The sequence below is a fragment of the Heptranchias perlo genome, chromosome 45 (assembly GCF_035084215.1).
Source record: "Heptranchias perlo isolate sHepPer1 chromosome 45, sHepPer1.hap1, whole genome shotgun sequence".
NCBI classification, from domain to species: domain Eukaryota; kingdom Metazoa; phylum Chordata; class Chondrichthyes; order Hexanchiformes; family Hexanchidae; genus Heptranchias; species Heptranchias perlo.
In genome coordinates this window covers 3,489,449-3,507,730 of record NC_090369.1, presented here as the reverse complement: position 1 = coordinate 3,507,730, position 18,282 = coordinate 3,489,449, and the positions used below count along the sequence as shown (strand labels likewise).

The following is an 18,282-nucleotide window of genomic DNA, read 5'->3' as shown; positions in this document are numbered from 1 at the left end:
AGCGAGAGAGAGAGAGAGAGAGAGGGGGGAGAAGGGAAGGAGAGCCAGAGCGAGAGAGAGAGAGAGGGGGGGGAGAAGGGAAGGAGAGCCAGAGCGAGAGAGAGAGACAGGGGGGGGGGGGGGAGAAGGGAAGGAGAGCCAGAGAGAGACAGAGAGGGGGGGAGAAGGGAAGGAGAGCCAGAGCGAGAGAGAGAGAGAGAGAGAGAGAGAGAGGGGTGAGAAGGGAAGGAGAGCCAGAGCAGAGAGAGAGAGGGGGGAGAAGGGAAGGAGAGCCAGAGCGAGAGAGAGAGAGAGAGGGGGAGAATGGAAGAGAGCCAGAGCCAGAGCCAGAGAGGGGGGAGAAGGGAAGGAGAGCCAGAGCCAGAGAGAGAGAGAGAGAGAGAGAGAGGGGGGAGAAGGGAAGGAGAGCCAGAGCCAGAGAGAGAGAGAGAGAGAGAGGGGGGAGAAGGAAGGAGAGCCAGGGCGAGAGAGAGAGCGAGAGAGAGAGGGGGAGAAGGGAAGGAGAGCCAGAGCGAGAGAGAGAGCGAGAGAGAGAGGGGGGAGAAGGGAAGGAGAGCCAGAGAGAGAGAGAGAGCGAGAGAGAGAGGGGGGAGAAGGGAAGGAGGGTTGGGAGGGAGGGAGAGCCAGAGGGAGGGAGGGAGGGAGGGAGGGAGGGAGGGAGGGAGGGAGGGCCAAGAGGGAGGGAGGAGGGCCAGAGGAGGGAGGGAGGGAGGGAGGGAGGGAGGGAGGGAGAGCCAGAGGGAGGGAGGGAGGGAGGGAGAGCCAGAGGGAGGGAGGGAGGGAGAGCCAGAGGGAGGGAGGGAGGGAGAGCAGAGGGAGGGAGGGAGGGAGAGCCAGAGGGAGGGAGGGAGGGAGAGCCAGAGGGAGGGAGGAGGGAGAGCCAGAGGGAGGGAGGGAGGGAGAGCCAGAGGGAGGGAGGGAGGGAGGGAGAGCCAGAGGGAGGGAGGGAGGGAGGGAGAGCCAGAGGGAGGGAGGGAGGGAGGGAGAGCCAGAGGGAGGGAGGGAGGGAGGGAGGGAGAGCCAGAGGGAGGGAGGGAGGGAGGGAGGGAGGGAGGGAGGGCCAGAGGGAGGGAGGGAGGGCCAGAGGGAGGGAGGGAGGGCCAGAGGGAGGGAGGGAGGGCCAGAGGGAGGGAGGGAGGGCCAGAGGGAGGGAGGGAGGGCCAGAGGAGGGCCAGAGGGAGGGAGGGAGGGCCAGAGGGAGGGAGGGAGGGCCAGAGGAGGGAGGGAGGGCCCAGAGGGAGGGAGGGAGGGAGGGCCAGAGGGAGGGAGGGAGGGAGGGAGAGCCAGAGGGAGGGAGGGAGGGAGGGAGGGAGGGAGAGCCAGAGGGAGGGAGGGAGGGAGGGAGAGCCAGAGGGAGGGAGGGAGGGAGGGAGAGCCAGAGGGAGGGAGGGAGGGAGGGAGAGCCAGAGGGAGGGAGGGAGGGAGGGAGGGAGGGAGGGAGGGAGGGAGGGAGGGAGAGCCAGAGGGAGGGAGGGAGGGAGGGAGGGAGGGAGGGAGGGAGGGAGGGAGGGAGGGAGGGAGAGCCAGAGGGAGGGAGGGAGGGAGAGCCAGAGGGAGGGAGGGAGGGAGAGCCAGAGGGAGGGAGGAGGGAGAGCCAGAGGGAGGGAGGGAGGGAGAGCCAGAGGGAGGGAGGGAGGGAGAGCCAGAGGGAGGGAGGGAGGGAGAGCCAGAGGGAGGGAGGGAGGGAGAGCCAGAGGGAGGGAGGGAGGGAGAGCCAGAGGGAGGGAGGGAGGGAGGGAGGGAGAGCCAGAGGGAGGGAGGGAGGGAGAGCCAGAGGGAGGGAGGGAGGGAGAGCCAGAGGGAGGGAGGGAGGGAGGGAGGGAGGGAGGGAGAGCCAGAGGGAGGGAGGGAGGGAGGGAGAGCCAGAGGGAGGGAGGGAGGAGAGCCAGAGGGAGGGAGGGAGGGAGGGAGGGAGGGAGAGCGAGCCAGAGGGAGGGAGGGAGGGAGAGCGAGCCAGAGGGAGGGAGGGAGGGAGAGCGAGCCAGAGGGAGGGAGGGAGGGAGAGCGAGCCAGAGGGAGGGAGGGAGGGAGAGCGAGCCAGAGGGAGGGAGGAGGGAGAGCGAGCCAGAGGGAGGGAGGGAGGGAGAGCGAGCCAGAGGGAGGGAGGGAGGGAGAGCGAGCCAGAGGGAGGGAGGGAGGGAGAGCGAGCCAGAGGGAGGGAGGGAGGGAGAGCGAGCCAGAGGGAGGGAGGGAGGGAGAGCGAGCCAGAGGGAGGGAGGGAGGAGAGCGAGCCAGAGGGAGGGAGGGAGGGAGAGCGAGCCAGAGGGAGGGAGGGAGGGAGAGCGAGCCAGAGGGAGGGAGGGAGGAGAGCGAGCCAGAGGGAGGGAGGGAGGGAGAGCGAGCCAGAGGGAGGAGGGAGGGAGAGCGAGCCAGAGGGAGGGAGGGAGGGAGAGCGAGCCAGAGGGAGGGAGGGAGGGAGAGCGGAGCCAGAGGGAGGGAGGGGAGGGAGGGAGAGCGAGCCAGAGGGAGGGAGGGAGGGAGGGAGAGCGAGCCAGAGGGAGGGAGGGAGGGAGGGAGAGCGAGCCAGAGGGAGGGAGGGAGGGAGGGAGAGCGAGCCAGAGGGAGGGAGGGAGGGAGGGAGAGCGAGCCAGAGGGAGGGAGGGAGGGAGGGAGAGCGAGCCAGAGGAGGGAGGGAGGGAGGGAGAGCGAGCCAGAGGAGGGAGGGAGGGAGGGAGAGCGAGCCAGAGGGAGGGAGGGAGGGAGGGAGAGCGAGCCAGAGGGAGGGAGGGAGGGAGGGAGAGCGAGCCAGAGGGAGGGAGGGAGGGAGGGAGAGCGAGCCAGAGGGAGGGAGGGAGGGAGAGCGAGCCAGAGGGAGGGAGGGAGGGAGAGCGAGCCAGAGGGAGGGAGGGAGGGAGAGCGAGCAGAGGGAGGGAGGGAGGGAGAGCGAGCCAGAGGGAGGGAGGGAGGGAGAGCGAGCCAGAGGGGAGGGAGGGAGGGAGAGCGAGCCGGAGGGAGAGCGAGCCAGAGGGAGGGAGGGAGGGAGAGCGAGCCAGAGGGAGGGAGGGAGGGAGAGCGAGCCAGAGGGAGGGGAGGGAGGGAGAGCGAGCCAGAGGGAGGGAGGGAGGGAGAGCGAGCCAGAGGGAGGGGGAGGGAGGGAGAGCGAGCCAGAGGGAGGGAGGGAGGGAGGGAGAGCGAGCCAGAGGGAGGGAGGGAGGGAGGGAGAGCGAGCCAGAGGGAGGGAGGGGAGGGAGGGAGAGCGAGCCAGAGGGAGGGAGGGAGGGAGGAGAGCGAGCCAGAGGGAGGGAGGGAGGGAGGGAGAGCGAGCCAGAGGGAGGGAGGGAGGGAGGGAGAGCGAGCCAGAGGGAGGGAGGGAGGGAGGGAGAGCGAGCCAGAGGGAGGGAGGGAGGGAGGGAGAGCGAGCCAGAGGGAGGGGAGGGAGGGAGGGAGAGCGAGCCAGAGGGAGGGAGGAGGGAGGGAGAGCGAGCCAGAGGGAGGGAGGGAGGGAGGGAGAGCGAGCCAGAGGGAGGGAGGGAGGGAGGGAGAGCGAGCCAGAGGGAGGGAGGGAGGGAGGGAGAGCGAGCCAGAGGGAGGGAGGGAGGGAGGGAGAGCGAGCCAGAGGGAGGGAGGGAGGGAGGGAGAGCGAGCCAGAGGGAGGGAGGGAGGGAGGGAGAGCGAGCCAGAGGGAGGGAGGGAGGGAGGGAGAGCGAGCCAGAGGGAGGGAGGGAGGGAGGGAGAGCGAGCCAGAGGGAGGGAGGGAGGGAGGGAGAGCGAGCCAGAGGGAGGGAGGGAGGGAGGGAGAGCGAGCCAGAGGGAGGGAGGGAGGGAGGGAGAGCGAGCCAGAGGGAGGGAGGGAGGGAGGGAGAGCGAGCCAGAGGGAGGGAGGGAGGGAGGGAGAGCGAGCCAGAGGGAGGGAGGGAGGGAGGGAGAGCGAGCCAGAGGGAGGGAGGGAGGGAGGGAGAGCGAGCCAGAGGGAGGGAGGGAGGGAGGGAGAGCGAGCCAGAGGGAGGGAGGGAGGGAGGGAGAGCGAGCCAGAGGGAGGGAGGGAGGGAGGGAGAGCGAGCCAGAGGGAGGGAGGGAGGGAGGGAGAGCGAGCCAGAGGGAGGGAGGGAGGGAGGGAGAGCGAGCCAGAGGGAGGGAGGGAGGGAGGGAGAGCGAGCCAGAGGGAGGGAGGGAGGGAGGGAGAGCGAGCCAGAGGGAGGGAGGGAGGGAGGGAGAGCGAGCCAGAGGGAGGGAGGGAGGGAGGGAGAGCGAGCCAGAGGGAGGGAGGGAGGGAGGGAGAGCGAGCCAGAGGAGGGAGGGAGGGAGGGAGAGCGAGCCAGAGGGAGGGAGGGAGGGAGAGCGAGCCAGAGGGAGGGAGGGAGGGAGAGCGAGCCAGAGGGAGGGAGGGAGGGAGAGCGAGCCAGAGGGAGGGAGGGAGGGAGAGCGAGCCAGAGGGAGGGAGGGAGGGAGAGCGAGCCAGAGGGAGGGAGGGAGGGAGAGCGAGCCAGAGGGAGGGAGGGAGGGAGAGCGAGCCAGAGGGAGGGAGGGAGGGAGAGCGAGCCAGAGGGAGGGAGGGAGGGAGAGCGAGCCAGAGGGAGGGAGGGAGGGAGAGCGAGCCAGAGGGAGGGAGGGAGGGAGAGCGAGCCAGAGGGAGGGAGGGAGGGAGGGAGAGCGAGCCAGAGGGAGGGAGGGAGGGAGAGCGAGCCAGAGGGAGGGAGGGAGGGAGAGCGAGCCAGAGGGAGGGAGGGAGGGAGAGCGAGCCAGAGGGAGGGAGGGAGGGAGAGCGAGCCAGAGGGAGGGAGGGAGGGAGAGCGAGCCAGAGGGAGGGAGGGAGGGAGAGCGAGCCAGAGGGAGGGAGGGAGGGAGAGCGAGCCAGAGGGAGGGAGGGAGGGAGGGAGAGCCAGAGGGAGGCAGGGAGGGAGAGCCAGAGGGAGGGAGGGAGGGAGAGCCAGAGGGAGGGAGGGAGGGAGAGCCAGAGGGAGGGAGGGAGGGAGAGCCAGAGGGAGAGGAAGAACAGGAGCGGGGTGATGGGAGGATCCAGAGACAGACAGAAGAAAGAGAGAAACAGAGGCAGAAGAAGAAAGGCAGTTGCAGACTATGATCCAAATAAACTTTTCTAAAAGCATACAGTAAATCTGAGGATAATTACCTCAGTCACTTCATAACTTTGACCGGTGATTTTTTCTGGGATATTTTTTGATATATTTCAGTGTCTGTGTCTGAGGCACGTTTCCACCTCCCCATTCACCGATTCTGCGATGTGTGTGGGGGGCCGTGGGGAACAGGCAGTGCTGATTACATTCTGGAAATTTATAGCGGGATCTCAGCGCTCCTCGACCAGGAGGACGATGACTGGGGGGGGGGGGGGGGGGTTAAATCAGCCAGACCTCCGGCTGGTTTCATTGTTCCAACCGTCTAGCGCTGGAGAAAGCGCACGAGCGTCTGCGTCACACGCGTGCGAAACGCACAGGCGCAGCTCCCGGACTCCGCGAAACACAACCCATCACCCCGAGCCCGTCTGCGGAACGCGTTCTCCCTCACCTCTTCCAGGGGGGTTATGGAGGAGCTCTCGCCGCCGTAGTACGGGTTACGATCCATGTGCAGGACTTTCTTCCCGTTCACGGACATGATCCCAGACAGGATACATTCCTGGGAGGACAAGGACACACACACAAAGAGCGTCAGAGCGAGGTAGCAGGTGGGAGAGGTGTCGCGAGCTCGCTGCGTTCTGGTTTCTCGAAGGGGTTCCCGATCCGTGCCGCGTTCACTGATCCCATCCAGGTCAACAACGCCACAGCGCCGAGGCGAAAGGGAGCAGGGGGAGGGAAGAAAGCCATCCAGGCTCAGTGCCCCTAATCACTACTGTGTCCTGTTAGGAAGGTTGCACAGGGGACAGTACTGGGATCGAGTGAGATCCTGCAGCTTATGTCCTCGCTCCAACCAGCCTGGTTTACCCCGAAAAGATATCCTGGTTTTAATTTCTATACAACTCAACGAGATTCCCCCACCCTCCTTAACCCTCTCTCTGAACTGAAGAGTCTCCCATCGCACTCGGTCCGCCCGGTTTCTCGTCCCCATTACACTCGGTCCGCCCGGTTTCTCGTCCCCATTACACCCGGTCCGCCCGGTTTCTCGTCCCCATTACACCCGGTCCGCCCGGTTTCTCGTCCCCATTACACCCGGTCCGCCCGGTTTCTCGTCCCCATTACACCCGGTCCGCCCGGTTTCTCATCCCCATTACACTCAATGTCTGTCTTGTTCTCTGCATTCTCACTGTAGCACAGTGACTAGAAATGAACAGCAAACTCCAAGGGAGATCTGCATTCAGGGCCCACGCCCCCCGCCCCAATCCTGCTCTGCAATTCAATTACACGATGGCTGATCTGTATCTCAACTCCATTTACCCACCTTTGCTCCATATCCCTCGACACCCAACAAAAATCGATCGATCTCAGCCTCGAAAGCACCAATTGACCCCCAGCCTCAACAGCTTTTTGGGGGGGGGGGGGGGGAAAAAAAAGAGTGTTCCAGATTTCCCCTCCCCTTTGTGTGAGGAAGTGCTTGCCGACATCACCCCTGAACGGCCTAGCTCTAATTTTAAGGTTATCCCCCCTTGTTCTGGACTCCCCCCACCAGAGGAAATAGTTTCTCTCTCTCTCTCTACCCTATCGAATCCCTTTATCATTTTAATCCCCCCGATCAGATTGCCCCTCCCATCATCACTGCTCGAGGGAACACAAGCAAAGTTTATGCAATTTAGCCCTCTTTCTGGGATATTTTTCCAGCAGGCTCGGGTACACGACTGACAGAGCAGCGTTGACATTACTAACAGGCACAGGTACCACCTAGAATCCCCCACGCGGAGTTTCTGCTCTTACAGCCCCTCTCGCCATCGACCTGGGTGCAAATGGTCCTTATTTTGTTCAACAGAAGCGTCTACACCTCTCCTGCAATCCGTTCACAAAAGGACCCTCCAGGTCGGCAGGGTAGGCAAAAGTCTTGGAATCATTTAAAAAGAAACATTTGCGTTTCCCCAGCCCCCTTTTCACCACCTCAGGACGTCCCCAAAGCGTTTCACAGCCAGCGAGGCGCTTTTTGTTTTTGAAGTGTGGTCACTGCTGTAGCGTAGGGAAATCGGCAGCCATACTTGCGCACAGCAAGATCCCACAGAACAGCAATGTGGTAATGATCAGGTAATCTTGTATTCAAGAAGGAGCGAGATATACTTCTTAATGCCAAAGGGATCAAGGGATATGGGGAAAAAGCAGGAACAGAGTCCTGAGTTAGACCATCAGCCATGATCATTCTGAATGGCGGAGCAGGCCCGAATGGCCTACTCTTGCTCCTATTTTCTATGTTTCAATCTGTTTAATTTAAGGGACAATCAGATGCTGTGATAGGGAAGGCATGGGGTACGGTACAGTCCATATGGATGGAGGAGCCCAAAGGCCTTCCAAGTCCTATCTTCCAAATACATTTCAGACATTAGAACTGTGGGGGCAGCCAAATGAAGCAACGGTACAGGGAGAGGGTTGTGGTGATTCTGTGACGTAGGATATGGAATCTGCAGAAAGACACTTCATTGAATAGGTGTTTCAATCCACTTTACACATGTTTGATTTTTACCTGATCATCCCCTCCTGCAACTGGGCAGAGCAGTGGGTTATTCTATCACCTCTGGAATCTAGGGCGAAACCAGCCCAGACTGATGGGATGGAAGTCTCCTTTCTATGCTAGCTCTCTCTGCATCTAACCCGTGCGGCACATAACCTGGGGGTGTTTGACGGGACAGTGTAGAGGGAGCTTTATTCTGTATCTAACCCTGTACCTGCCCCGGGAGTGTTTGACGGGACAGTGTAGAGGGAGCTTTACTCTGTATCTAACCCTGTACCTGCCCCGGGAGTGTTTGTTGGGACAGTGTAGAGGGAGCTTTACTCTGTATCTAACCCTGTACCTGCCCCGGGAGTGTTTGTTGGGACAGTGTAGAGGGAGCTTTACTCTGTATCTAACCCTGTACCTGCCCCGGGAGTGTTTGTTGGGTCAGTGTAGAGGGAGCTTTACTCTGTATCTAACCCATGCTGTACCTGCCCCGGGAATGTTTGATGGGACAGTGCAGAGGGAGCTTTACTCTGTATCTAACCCTGTACCTGCCCTGGGAGTGTTTGATGGGACGGTGAAGAGGGAGCTTTACTCTGTATCTAACCCTGTACCTTCCCTGGGAGTGTTTGTTGGGACAGTGTAGAGGGAGCTTTACTCTGTATCTAACCCTGTACCTGCCCTGGGAGTGTTTGATGGGACAGTGTAGAGGGAGCTTTACTCTGTATCTAACCCTGTACCTGCCCTGGGAGTGTTTGATGGGGCTGTGGATACCTGAAGTGGAAGATATTCCATACTCCGATACAGTACCAGAATCATAGAAAGAGGCCATTTGGCCCATCAAATCCATGCCGGCTCTATGCAAGAGCAATCCACCTAGTCCCACTCCCCCGCCCTATCCCAGCAGCCCTGCAAATCTTTTCCTTTCAAGTACTTATCCAGTTCCCTTTTGAAGGCCATGATTGAATCTGCCTCCACCACCCTAACATCCCTCCCCATAACAAATACAAAATTACACGCAAAGATACATCTACCCACTGGGTGCGATCTCTCCCCTGCCCACTTAGAAGTAGTCTTTTTCTTGCCCCCTTGCAGATGGCAACAGTATCTACTGTGCCCAAGCTGTGTGAACAGCACATCCCAAATCCAGTGTGCACGACCAAAGGCAGTTTACGAGTGTGTGTGTGTGTGTGTGTGTGTGAGTGAGAGAGAGACACGACCCTTACACAAACACACGCTCTGATGCCACCTAACCCCTTCCCCCAACCCACTCACCTTTCTCTTCCCACACACATCAGGCAGTGCCCACACCAGGTAGGGCACGCCAAGAGAGCTAGGACAAAGGAAGTGAGAGACAGCAGAAAGCTGAAGGTGGGCTTTGCTGCAGGAGATCACGCTGGACAGGATTGGAGGTGCCAGCACATCCGTCCCACATTAGCTTCAGCAAATCAATTCAAACCCATTTTTCTCCCGTTAATCCCTCCCGTCTTGCAAACGTCCTTGCAGCGTCCAGGGCGAACTGCCCTTTATTTCATACAAAGACCAATTTCTCTATGCAAACATTTTTAAAAAAAAATAAATCTTAAATAACCAAAACAGCGAATCAAGTGAATCCCCCCCCAAAAAAAAATCTAACTTATTTATTTATTTTTTAAAACGCAACTGTCTCCCAACCCCACCCTGTTGTGACACCCATTAGCCTCCAGATACAATACAAAAATATTATAAGAGGCTATTTTTAAATGTCTCGTTACTTTTAAGAGATGGGCTTTTAAATATCAATCAGGTTGACGTAGAAATCAAGAGACTTTTTGCATTACAGATAATCGCCCTTTATCAGAAAAAAATATTTATATGGAATATTCGTGCAACAAATTAACCTCAGTCACAACAGCGTGGGGGGATTCGCAGGTTTGGGAAATTATAAGGGAAATCAAACATTCATTTCAAAGCCTCAATTGTGTATTAATGCAACTAAGTATGCATTCATGCAATTTATTTTTAAATGATGCAATGCTACCTCTTTACAGGAATCACTGCAGATTGATCAAAAATAGGGAGGAAAAAGAGCCTTGAGAGAGAGAGACTATTTCAGTTCTGCAAATATATAGGATTTTGCATCTAAACAAATATATAGGATTTTGCATCTAAACAAATATATAGGATTTTGCATCTAAACAAATATATAGGATTTTGCATCTAAACAAATTAAAACATATAGAATGTTGCATTTAAACAAACTAAACCATGTAGGATTTTGCATGCAAGTATATAGGATTTTGCATTTAAACAAACTAGTATAGGATTCTGCCAGCAAATATATAGGATTTTGCATTTAAACAAACTAGTATAGGACTTTGCATGCATGTATATAGGATTTTGCATGCAAATAGAACATATAGGATTTTGCATTTAAACAAACTAAAACATAGGATTGTGCCAGCAAATATAAAACATTTAAATAAATAAGATTTTGCAAACTCTATACTGCGATTTTTAGAAATACTTAAAACCTCACTCAGCCGTAGAGAGAGAGAGCAGGCAGACAGAAGGTGCAAAAACTCACAGTGAGACCAGTTCCCAAAACGATCACATCGTATTCTTCATCCATCTTGTTGTTGTTTTGCTAATGGGAAAGCTGGGGGGTTTGAGAGACCAGAGCTGAATGCAATGCAACACTGTTACCCCGGGAGAGATTGCAAACGGGGAAAAAAAAACACAAAACAGCACCTTCCTGAATGGTGACAGTGTATGTGTGGTGTGTGTCTTAAAGATCCAGAGGATGGGGTGGGGAGGGAGCAGAGGCTGGGAGGGTTTTTTTTCTCCTGGTGTTCACTTGCTTTGCAAGTATCCCTTCAAAATGCAACACTGTGTTCCAGAGGAACCAATGCAAACTCCCTCCCTCCCTCACACACACACACAAAAAGCAAACTAGCCCAATCTGCAATGTGCAAAAAAGATGGCCACCTGAGCACTGCACTGCCCTTACCCGCCCCAGCAAAAGAGTCCCCTCTCTCCCAGCCACGTTGCAATCAGATCCTGGCCTCTTGCAAAAAGGGGGAGCAGGCAGGAAAAGCACCGGGATTTCTTTATTTATTTTGCATCGGTTGTTCAGACGTATTGCAGCGACTTGGGGGTGCTTTCTCCCTCCCCCTCCCTCTTTTTTTTGTTTGTTCGCCTTGCCCAACCCAGCAAAAAGAGAGAGAGAAAGAGAGCAAGGGATGGGAAGTAGTCCGAGTCAGCTAACTGGCTGGCTGATCATTCCGCGTCTGCATCAGTCCCAGAGCTGCAGAAGATAGTTGCATGATTCAACTAGATTTTGCAATATAAGAGTAGATTGCAGCCTTATCTGCCTTTGTTGCATTACTTCTGTGTTAATTTTAAAAAAGCACATCCCCCCCCCCCCCTTGCAGTGACTAAGTTGTCATTACATAAATAATTGCAAAGGGCTTATTTTAGGATTCATTAGCTTGCCTTCACCCCGCACCCATTCCAATTTCCTCCTACAAAATAGCCTACTCCCCTTCCATCTTATCAATTATCAGAGACTCGACCTCCCGCCCCCCATAATTCAGGCCCCCGCTGCCAGTGCTGAGGGAGGGCCGCACTGTCGGAGGGGCAGTACTGAGGGAGCGCCGCACTGTGGGAGGGGCAGTACTGAGGGAGCGCCGCACTGTCGGAGGGTCGGTACTGAGGGAGCGCCGCACTGTGGGAGGGTCGGTACTGAGGGAGCGCCGCACTGTCGGAGGGGCAGTACTGAGGGAGCGCCGCACTGTCGGAGGGTCAGTGCTGAGGGAGCGCCGCACTGTCGGAGGGGCAGTACTGAGGGAGCGCCGCACTGTCGGAGGGTCAGTACTGAGGGAGCGCCGCACTGTCGGAGGGGCAGTACTGAGGGAGCGCCGCACTGTCGGAGGGTCAGTGCTGAGGGAGCGCCGCACTGTCGGAGGGGCAGTACTGAGGGAGCGCCGCACTGTCGGAGGGTCAGTACTGAGGGAGCGCCGCACTGTCGGAGGGGCAGTACTGAGGGAGCGCCGCACTGTCGGAGGGTCAGTACTGAGGGAGCGCCGCACTGTCGGAGGGGCAGTACTGAGGGAGCGCCGCACTGTCGGAGGGTCAGTACTGAGGGAGCGCCGCACTGTCGGAGGGTCAGTACTGAGGGAGCGCCGCACTGTCGGAGGGGCAGTACTGAGGGAGCGCCGCACTGTCGGAGGGACGGTACTGAGGGAGCGCCGCACTGTCGGAGGGGCCGTCTTGCGGATGAGACGTTAAACCGAGGCCTCGTCTGCCTTTTCAGATGTTAGAGATGCCACGGCCATCACATAGAGTGTACAGGCCATTCGGCCCAACTGCTCCGTGCCGGCGTCTATGCTCCACACGAGCCTCCTCCCACCCTACTTCATCTCACCCTATCGACATACCTTTCTATTCCCCCCCACCCTCCGTCTGCCCTCTCAGGTGGATGTAAAAGATCCCACGGCCGCTATTGGAAGAAGAGCTGGGGGTGGGTGGGGAGTTCTCCCCGGTGTCCTGGGGCCGATATTTATCCCTCAACCAACATCATTAAAAAAAAACAGATGATCTGGGTCATTTATCACATTGCTGTTTGTGGGATCTTGCTGTGCGCAAATTGGCTGCCGTGTTTCCCTACATTTACAACAGTGACCGCACTTCAAAAGTTCTTCATTGGCTGTGGGACGTCCTGAGGTGGTGAAAGGGGCTGGAGAAATGACCATCTGCCTTTGATCGCTCCACCCCACTTCCTGCTTCACCGATTAACATTCTTGGCCTGACTCTGGTCATTTCCATTGGTAAAGCGGCTACATGATGCTCAGTTTCCCCTTTCACAGAATCATAACACACAGGAGGAGGCCACTCGGCCCATCGTGCCTGTGCCGGCTCTTTGAGAGAGCTGTCCAATTAGTCCCACACTCCCCCTGGCCCTTTCCCCCGTAGCCCTGCAAATTTTTCCTTTTCAAATATTTATCCAATTCCCTTTCGAAAGTTATTATTGAATCTGCTCCCACCGCCCTTTCAGGCAGCGCATTCCAGATCAGAACAACTCGCTGCGTCAAAAACATTCCTGATCTCCCTCTCTGGTTCTTTTCCCGATTATCTTAAATCTGTGTTCTCTGGTCACTGACCCTCCTGCCCACTGGGACAGACTCCCGATACAGGACAGATTCCCGATACAGGACAGATTCCTGATACAGGACAGATTCCCGATACAGGACAGATTCCTGATACAGGACAGATTCCCGATACAGCACAGATTCCTGATACAGGACAGATTCCCGATGCAGGACAGATTCCTGATACAGGACAGATTCCCGATAGAGGACAGATTCCTGATACAGGACAGATTCCTGATACAGGACAGATTCCCGATAGAGGACAGATTCCCGATACAGGACAGATTCCCGATACAGGACAGATTCCCGATACAGGACAGATTCCCGGTGCAGGACAGATTCCTGATACAGGACAGATTCCCGGTGCAGGACAGATTCCTGATACAGGACAGATTCCCGATGCAGGACAGATTCCTGATACAGGACAGATTCCTGATACAGGACAGATTCCTGATGCAGGACAGATTCCCGATACAGGACAGATTCCCGATACAGGACAGATTCTCGATCCAGGACAGATTCCCGATACAGGGCAGATTCCCAATACAGGACAGATTCCCGATACAGGGCAGATTCCCGATACAGGACAGATTCTCGATCCAGGACAGATTCCCGATACAGGGCAGATTCCCAATACAGGACAGATTCCCGATACAGGGCAGATTCCCAATACAGGACAGATTCCCGGTGCTGGACAGATTCCTGATACAGGGCAGATTCCTGATACAGGACAGATTCCCAGTGCAGGACAGATTCCCGATACAGGACAGATTCCTGATACAGGACAGATTCCTGGTGCTGGACAGATTCCTGATACAGGACAGATTCCCGATACAGGACAGATTCCCGATAGAGGACATATTCCAGATACAGGACAGATTCCCGATACAGGACAGATTCCCGATAGAGGACAGATTCCAGATAGAGGACATATTCCAGATACAGGACAGATTCCCGATAGAGGACATATTCCAGATAGAGGACAGATTCCTGATACAGGACAGATTCCCGATAGAGGACAGATTCCAGATAGAGGACAGATTCCAGATACAGGACAGATTCCCGATAGAGGACATATTCCAGATAGAGGACAGATTCCTGATACAGGACAGATTCCCGATACAGGACAGATTCCCGATAGAGGACAGATTCCAGATAGAGGACAGATTCCTGATACAGGACAGATTCCCGATAGAGGACATATTCCTGATACAGGACAGATTCCCGATACAGGACAGATTCCCTGTGCTGGACAGATTCCCAGAGCAGGACAGATTCCTGATACAGGACAGATTCCCGATACAGGGCAGATTCCCGATACAGGACAGATTCCTGATACAGGGCAGATTCCTGATACAGGACAGATTCCCGGAGCAGGACAGATTCCTGATACAGGACAGATTCCCGATACAGGACAGATTCCCGATACAGGACAGATTCCCGGAGCAGGACAGATTCCCGATACAGGACAGATTCCCGGAGCAGGACAGATTCCCGATACAGGACAGATTCCCGGTGCTGGACAGATTCCTGATACAGGGCAGATTCCTGATACAGGACAGATTCCCGATACAGGACAGATTCCCGGTGCTGGACAGATTCCTGATACAGGGCAGATTCCCGATACAGGACAGATTCCCGGAGCAGGACAGATTCCCGATACAGGACAGATTCCCGGTGCTGGACAGATTCCTGATACAGGGCAGATTCCCGATACAGCACAGATTCCTGATACAGCACAGATTCCTGATACAGGGCAGATTCCTGATACAGGGCAGATTCCCGATACAGCACAGATTCCTGATACAGGACAGATTCCTGATACAGGACAGATTCCCGGTGCTGGACATATTCCTGATACAGGACAGAATTCCGATACAGGACAGATTCCTGATACAGGACAGATTCCCAGTGCAGGACAGATTCCCGATACAGGACAGATTCCCAGTGCAGGACAGATTCCTGATACAGGACAGATTCCCAGTGCAGGACAGATTCCTGATACAGGACAGATTCCCGATAGAGGACAGATTCCCGATACAGGACAAATTCCTGATACAGGGCAGATTCCCAGTGCAGGACAGATTCCCGATACAGGACAGATTCCCGATACAGGACAGATTCTCGGAGCAGGACAGATTCCTGATACAGGACAGATTCCCGGAGCAGGACAGATTCCCGATACAGGACAGATTCCTGATACAGGACAGATTCCCGGAGCAGGACAGATTCCTGATATCGGACAGATTCCTGATACAGGACAGATTCCTGATACAGGACAGATTCCCGGTGCAGGACAGATTCCCGATACAGGACAGATTCCTGATACAGGACAGAGTCCCAATACAGGACAGATTCCCGATCCTGGACAGATTGCTGACACAGGACAGATTCCCGATACAGGACAGATTCCTGATACAGGGCAGATTCCCGATACAGGACAGATTCCTGATACAGGACAGATTCCCGGTGCTGGACAGATTCCTGATACAGGGCAGATTCCTGATACAGGACAGATTCCCGGAGCAGGACAGATTCCTGATACAGGGCAGATTCCTGATACAGGACAGATTCCCGGAGCAGGACAAAGCTTTTTCCCTTTGTTGAGGGTTCTATAACAAGGGGACATAGATTCAAGGTAAAAGGCGGGAGGTTTAGAGGGGATTTGAGAAAGAACTTTTTCACCCAGAGGGTGGTTGGAGTCTGGAACTCACTGCCTGAAAGGGTTGTGGAGGCAGGAACCCTCACAACATTCAAGAAGCATTTGGATGAGCACTTGAAATGCCATAGCATACAAGGCTACGGACCAAATGCTGGAATATGGGATTAGAGTAGACAGGGCTGATGGCCGGCGCGGACACGATGGGCCGAAGGGCCTCTATCCGTGCTGTATAACTCTATGACTCTATGACTATGACTCTATGACTCTATGATATAGGACAGATTCCTGATATAGGACAGATTCCCAATACAGGACAGATTCCCAATCCTGGACAGATTCCAGATATAGGACAGATTCCTGATCCTGGACAGATTCCCGATGCTGGACAGATTTATGATATAGGACAGATTCCTGATCCTGGACAGATTCCTGATATAGGACAGATTCCCTGTGCTGGACAGATTCCCAATCCTGGACAGATTCCCGGAACAGGACAGATTCCCGATGCTGGACAGATTCCCGATGCTGGAGATGTAAGGGAGCTACAAGTTGAAATGAAGGTTTGAGGGAATCTCAGGCTGATTTTGAGGGAGAGATTGAGATGATACACACTCTGCTGGTGACGATATGGACAAGTTATTCATCAGGTGGAACCGGCCGAATGCGGGGGGGCGGGGAACGTCAAGATTAAAATGTAAACAATATCACTGTACAATGTTCTTGAAACCACCACCTGCCTCTACATAGCTCCTTTGATATTAAATATCTCAATACAACATCACTGTGTGTCCTGCAAACACCCGTAAAACATCCCTCTTCTGCATCCCCTGTCATCCAGTGCCCATTTCAGGGCTGCATTCCAATATAGTGTTACTTTGATACCTGTTATCCCATGCAATGTTTCATTTCAAGGGAGAACCGGCATCCCAGTGATAACAGCACTCCCAGTACAGTGTCCCAGTGATACCAGCACTCCCAGTACAGTGTCCCTGTGATACCAGCACTCCCAGCACAGTGTCCCTGTGATACCAGCACTCCCAGTACAGTGTCCCAGTGATACCAGCACTCCCAGTACAGTGTCCCAGTGATACCAGCACTCCCAGTACAGTGTCCCAGTGATACCAGCACTCCCAGTACAGTGTCCCTGTGATACCAGCACTCCCAGTACAGTGTCCCTGTGATACCAGCACTCCCAGTACAGTGTCCCTGTGATACCAGCACTCCCAGTACAGTGTCCCAGTGATACCAGCACTCCCAGTACAGTGTCCCAGTGATACCAGCACTCCCAGTACAGTGTCCCAGTGATACCAGCACTCCCAGTACAGTGTCCCAGTGATACCAGCACTCCCAGTACAGTGTCCCTGTGATACCAGCACTCCCAGTACAGTGTCCCAGTGATACCAGCCCTCCCAGTACAGTGTCCCTGTGATACCAGCACTCCCAGTACAGTGTCCCAGTGATACCAGCACTCCCAGTACAGTGTCCCAGTGATACCAGCACTCCCAGTACAGTGTCCCTGTGATACCAGCACTCCCAGTACAGTGTCCCTGTGATACCAGCACTCCCAGTACAGTGTCCCAGTGATACCAGCACTCCCAGTACAGTGTCCCTGTGATACCAGCACTCCCAGTACAGTGTCTTAGTGATACCAGCATTCCCAGTACAGTGTCCCTCTGATACCAGCACTCCCAGTACAGTGTCCCAGTGATACCAGCACTCCCAGTACAGTGTCCCAGTGATACCAGCACTCACAGTACAGTGTCCCAGTGATACCAGCACTCCCAGTACAGTGTCCCAGTGATACCAGCACTCCCAGTACAGTGTCCCTGTGATACCAGCACTCCCAGTACAGTGTCCCAGTGATACCAGCACTCCCAGTACAGAGTCCCTGTGATACCAGCACTCCCAGTACAGTGTCCCAGTGATACCAGCTCTCCCAGTACAGTGTCCATGTGATACCAGCACTCCCAGTACAGTGTCCCTGTGATACCAGTACTCCCAGTACAGTGTCCCAGTGATACCAGCACTCACAGTACAGTGTCCCAGTGATACCAGCTCTCCCAGTACAGTGTCCATGTGATACCAGCACTCCCAGTACAGTGTCCCAGTGATACCAGTATTCCCAGTACAGTGTCCCTGTGATACCAGCACTCCCAGTACAGTGTCCCAGTGATACCAGCACTCCCAGTACAGTGTCCCTGTGATACCAGCACTCCCAGTACAGTGTCCCAGTGATACCAGCACTCCCAGTACAGTGATCCCAGTGATACCAGCATTCCCAGTACAGTGTCCCTGTGATAGCAGCACTCCCAGTACAGTGTCCCTGTGATACCAGCCCTCCCAGTACAGCGTCCCTGTGATACCAGCACTCCCAGTACAGTGTCCCAGTGATACCAGCACTCCCAGTACAGTGTCCCAGTGATACCAGCACTCCCAGTACAGTGTCCCTGTGATGCCAGCACTCCCAGTACAGTGTCCCAGTGATACCAGCATTCCCAGTACAGTGTCCCAGTGATACCAGCACTCCCAGTACAGTGTCCCTGTGATACCAGCACTCCCAGTACAGTGTCCCTGTGATACCAGCACTCCCAGTACAGTGTCTCAGTGATACCAGTCCTTCCAGTACAGAGTCCCTCTGATACCAGCACTCCCAGTACAGTGTCCCTGTGATAACAGCATTCCCAGTACAGTGTCCCTGTGATACCAGCACTCCCAGTACAGTGTCCCAGTGATACCAGCACTCCCAGTACAGAGTCCCTCTGATACCAGCACTCCCAGTACAGTGTCCCTGTGATACCAGCATTTCCAGTACAGTGTCCCAGTGATACCAGCACTCCCAGTATAGAGTCCCTGTGATACCAGCACTCCCAGTACAGTGTCCCAGTGATACCAGCCCTCCCAGTACAGTGTCCCTGTGATAGCAGCACTCCCAGTACAGTGTCCCAGTGATACCAGCACTCCCAGTACAGTGTCCCT

The 18,282-nt window shown here is 55.8% G+C and overlaps 1 protein-coding gene across 1 annotated transcript in view; it reads right to left on the bottom strand.

Annotated features, from left to right (window-relative positions):
- Nucleotides 1–10,714, bottom strand: part of gdi1 (GDP dissociation inhibitor 1) — a 35,809-nt gene extending 25,095 nt beyond the window's left edge. The window contains exons 1-2 of the mRNA XM_067976221.1: nt 10,082–10,714; nt 5,461–5,568 (exon numbers count right to left, since the gene is read on the bottom strand). Of these exons, the coding sequence (XP_067832322.1) occupies nt 5,461–5,568; nt 10,082–10,126 (153 nt within the window). The 5' untranslated portion in view covers nt 10,127–10,714. The remainder of the gene's footprint in view (nt 1–5,460; nt 5,569–10,081) is intronic.
- Nucleotides 10,715–18,282: the final 7,568 nt, after the last annotated feature.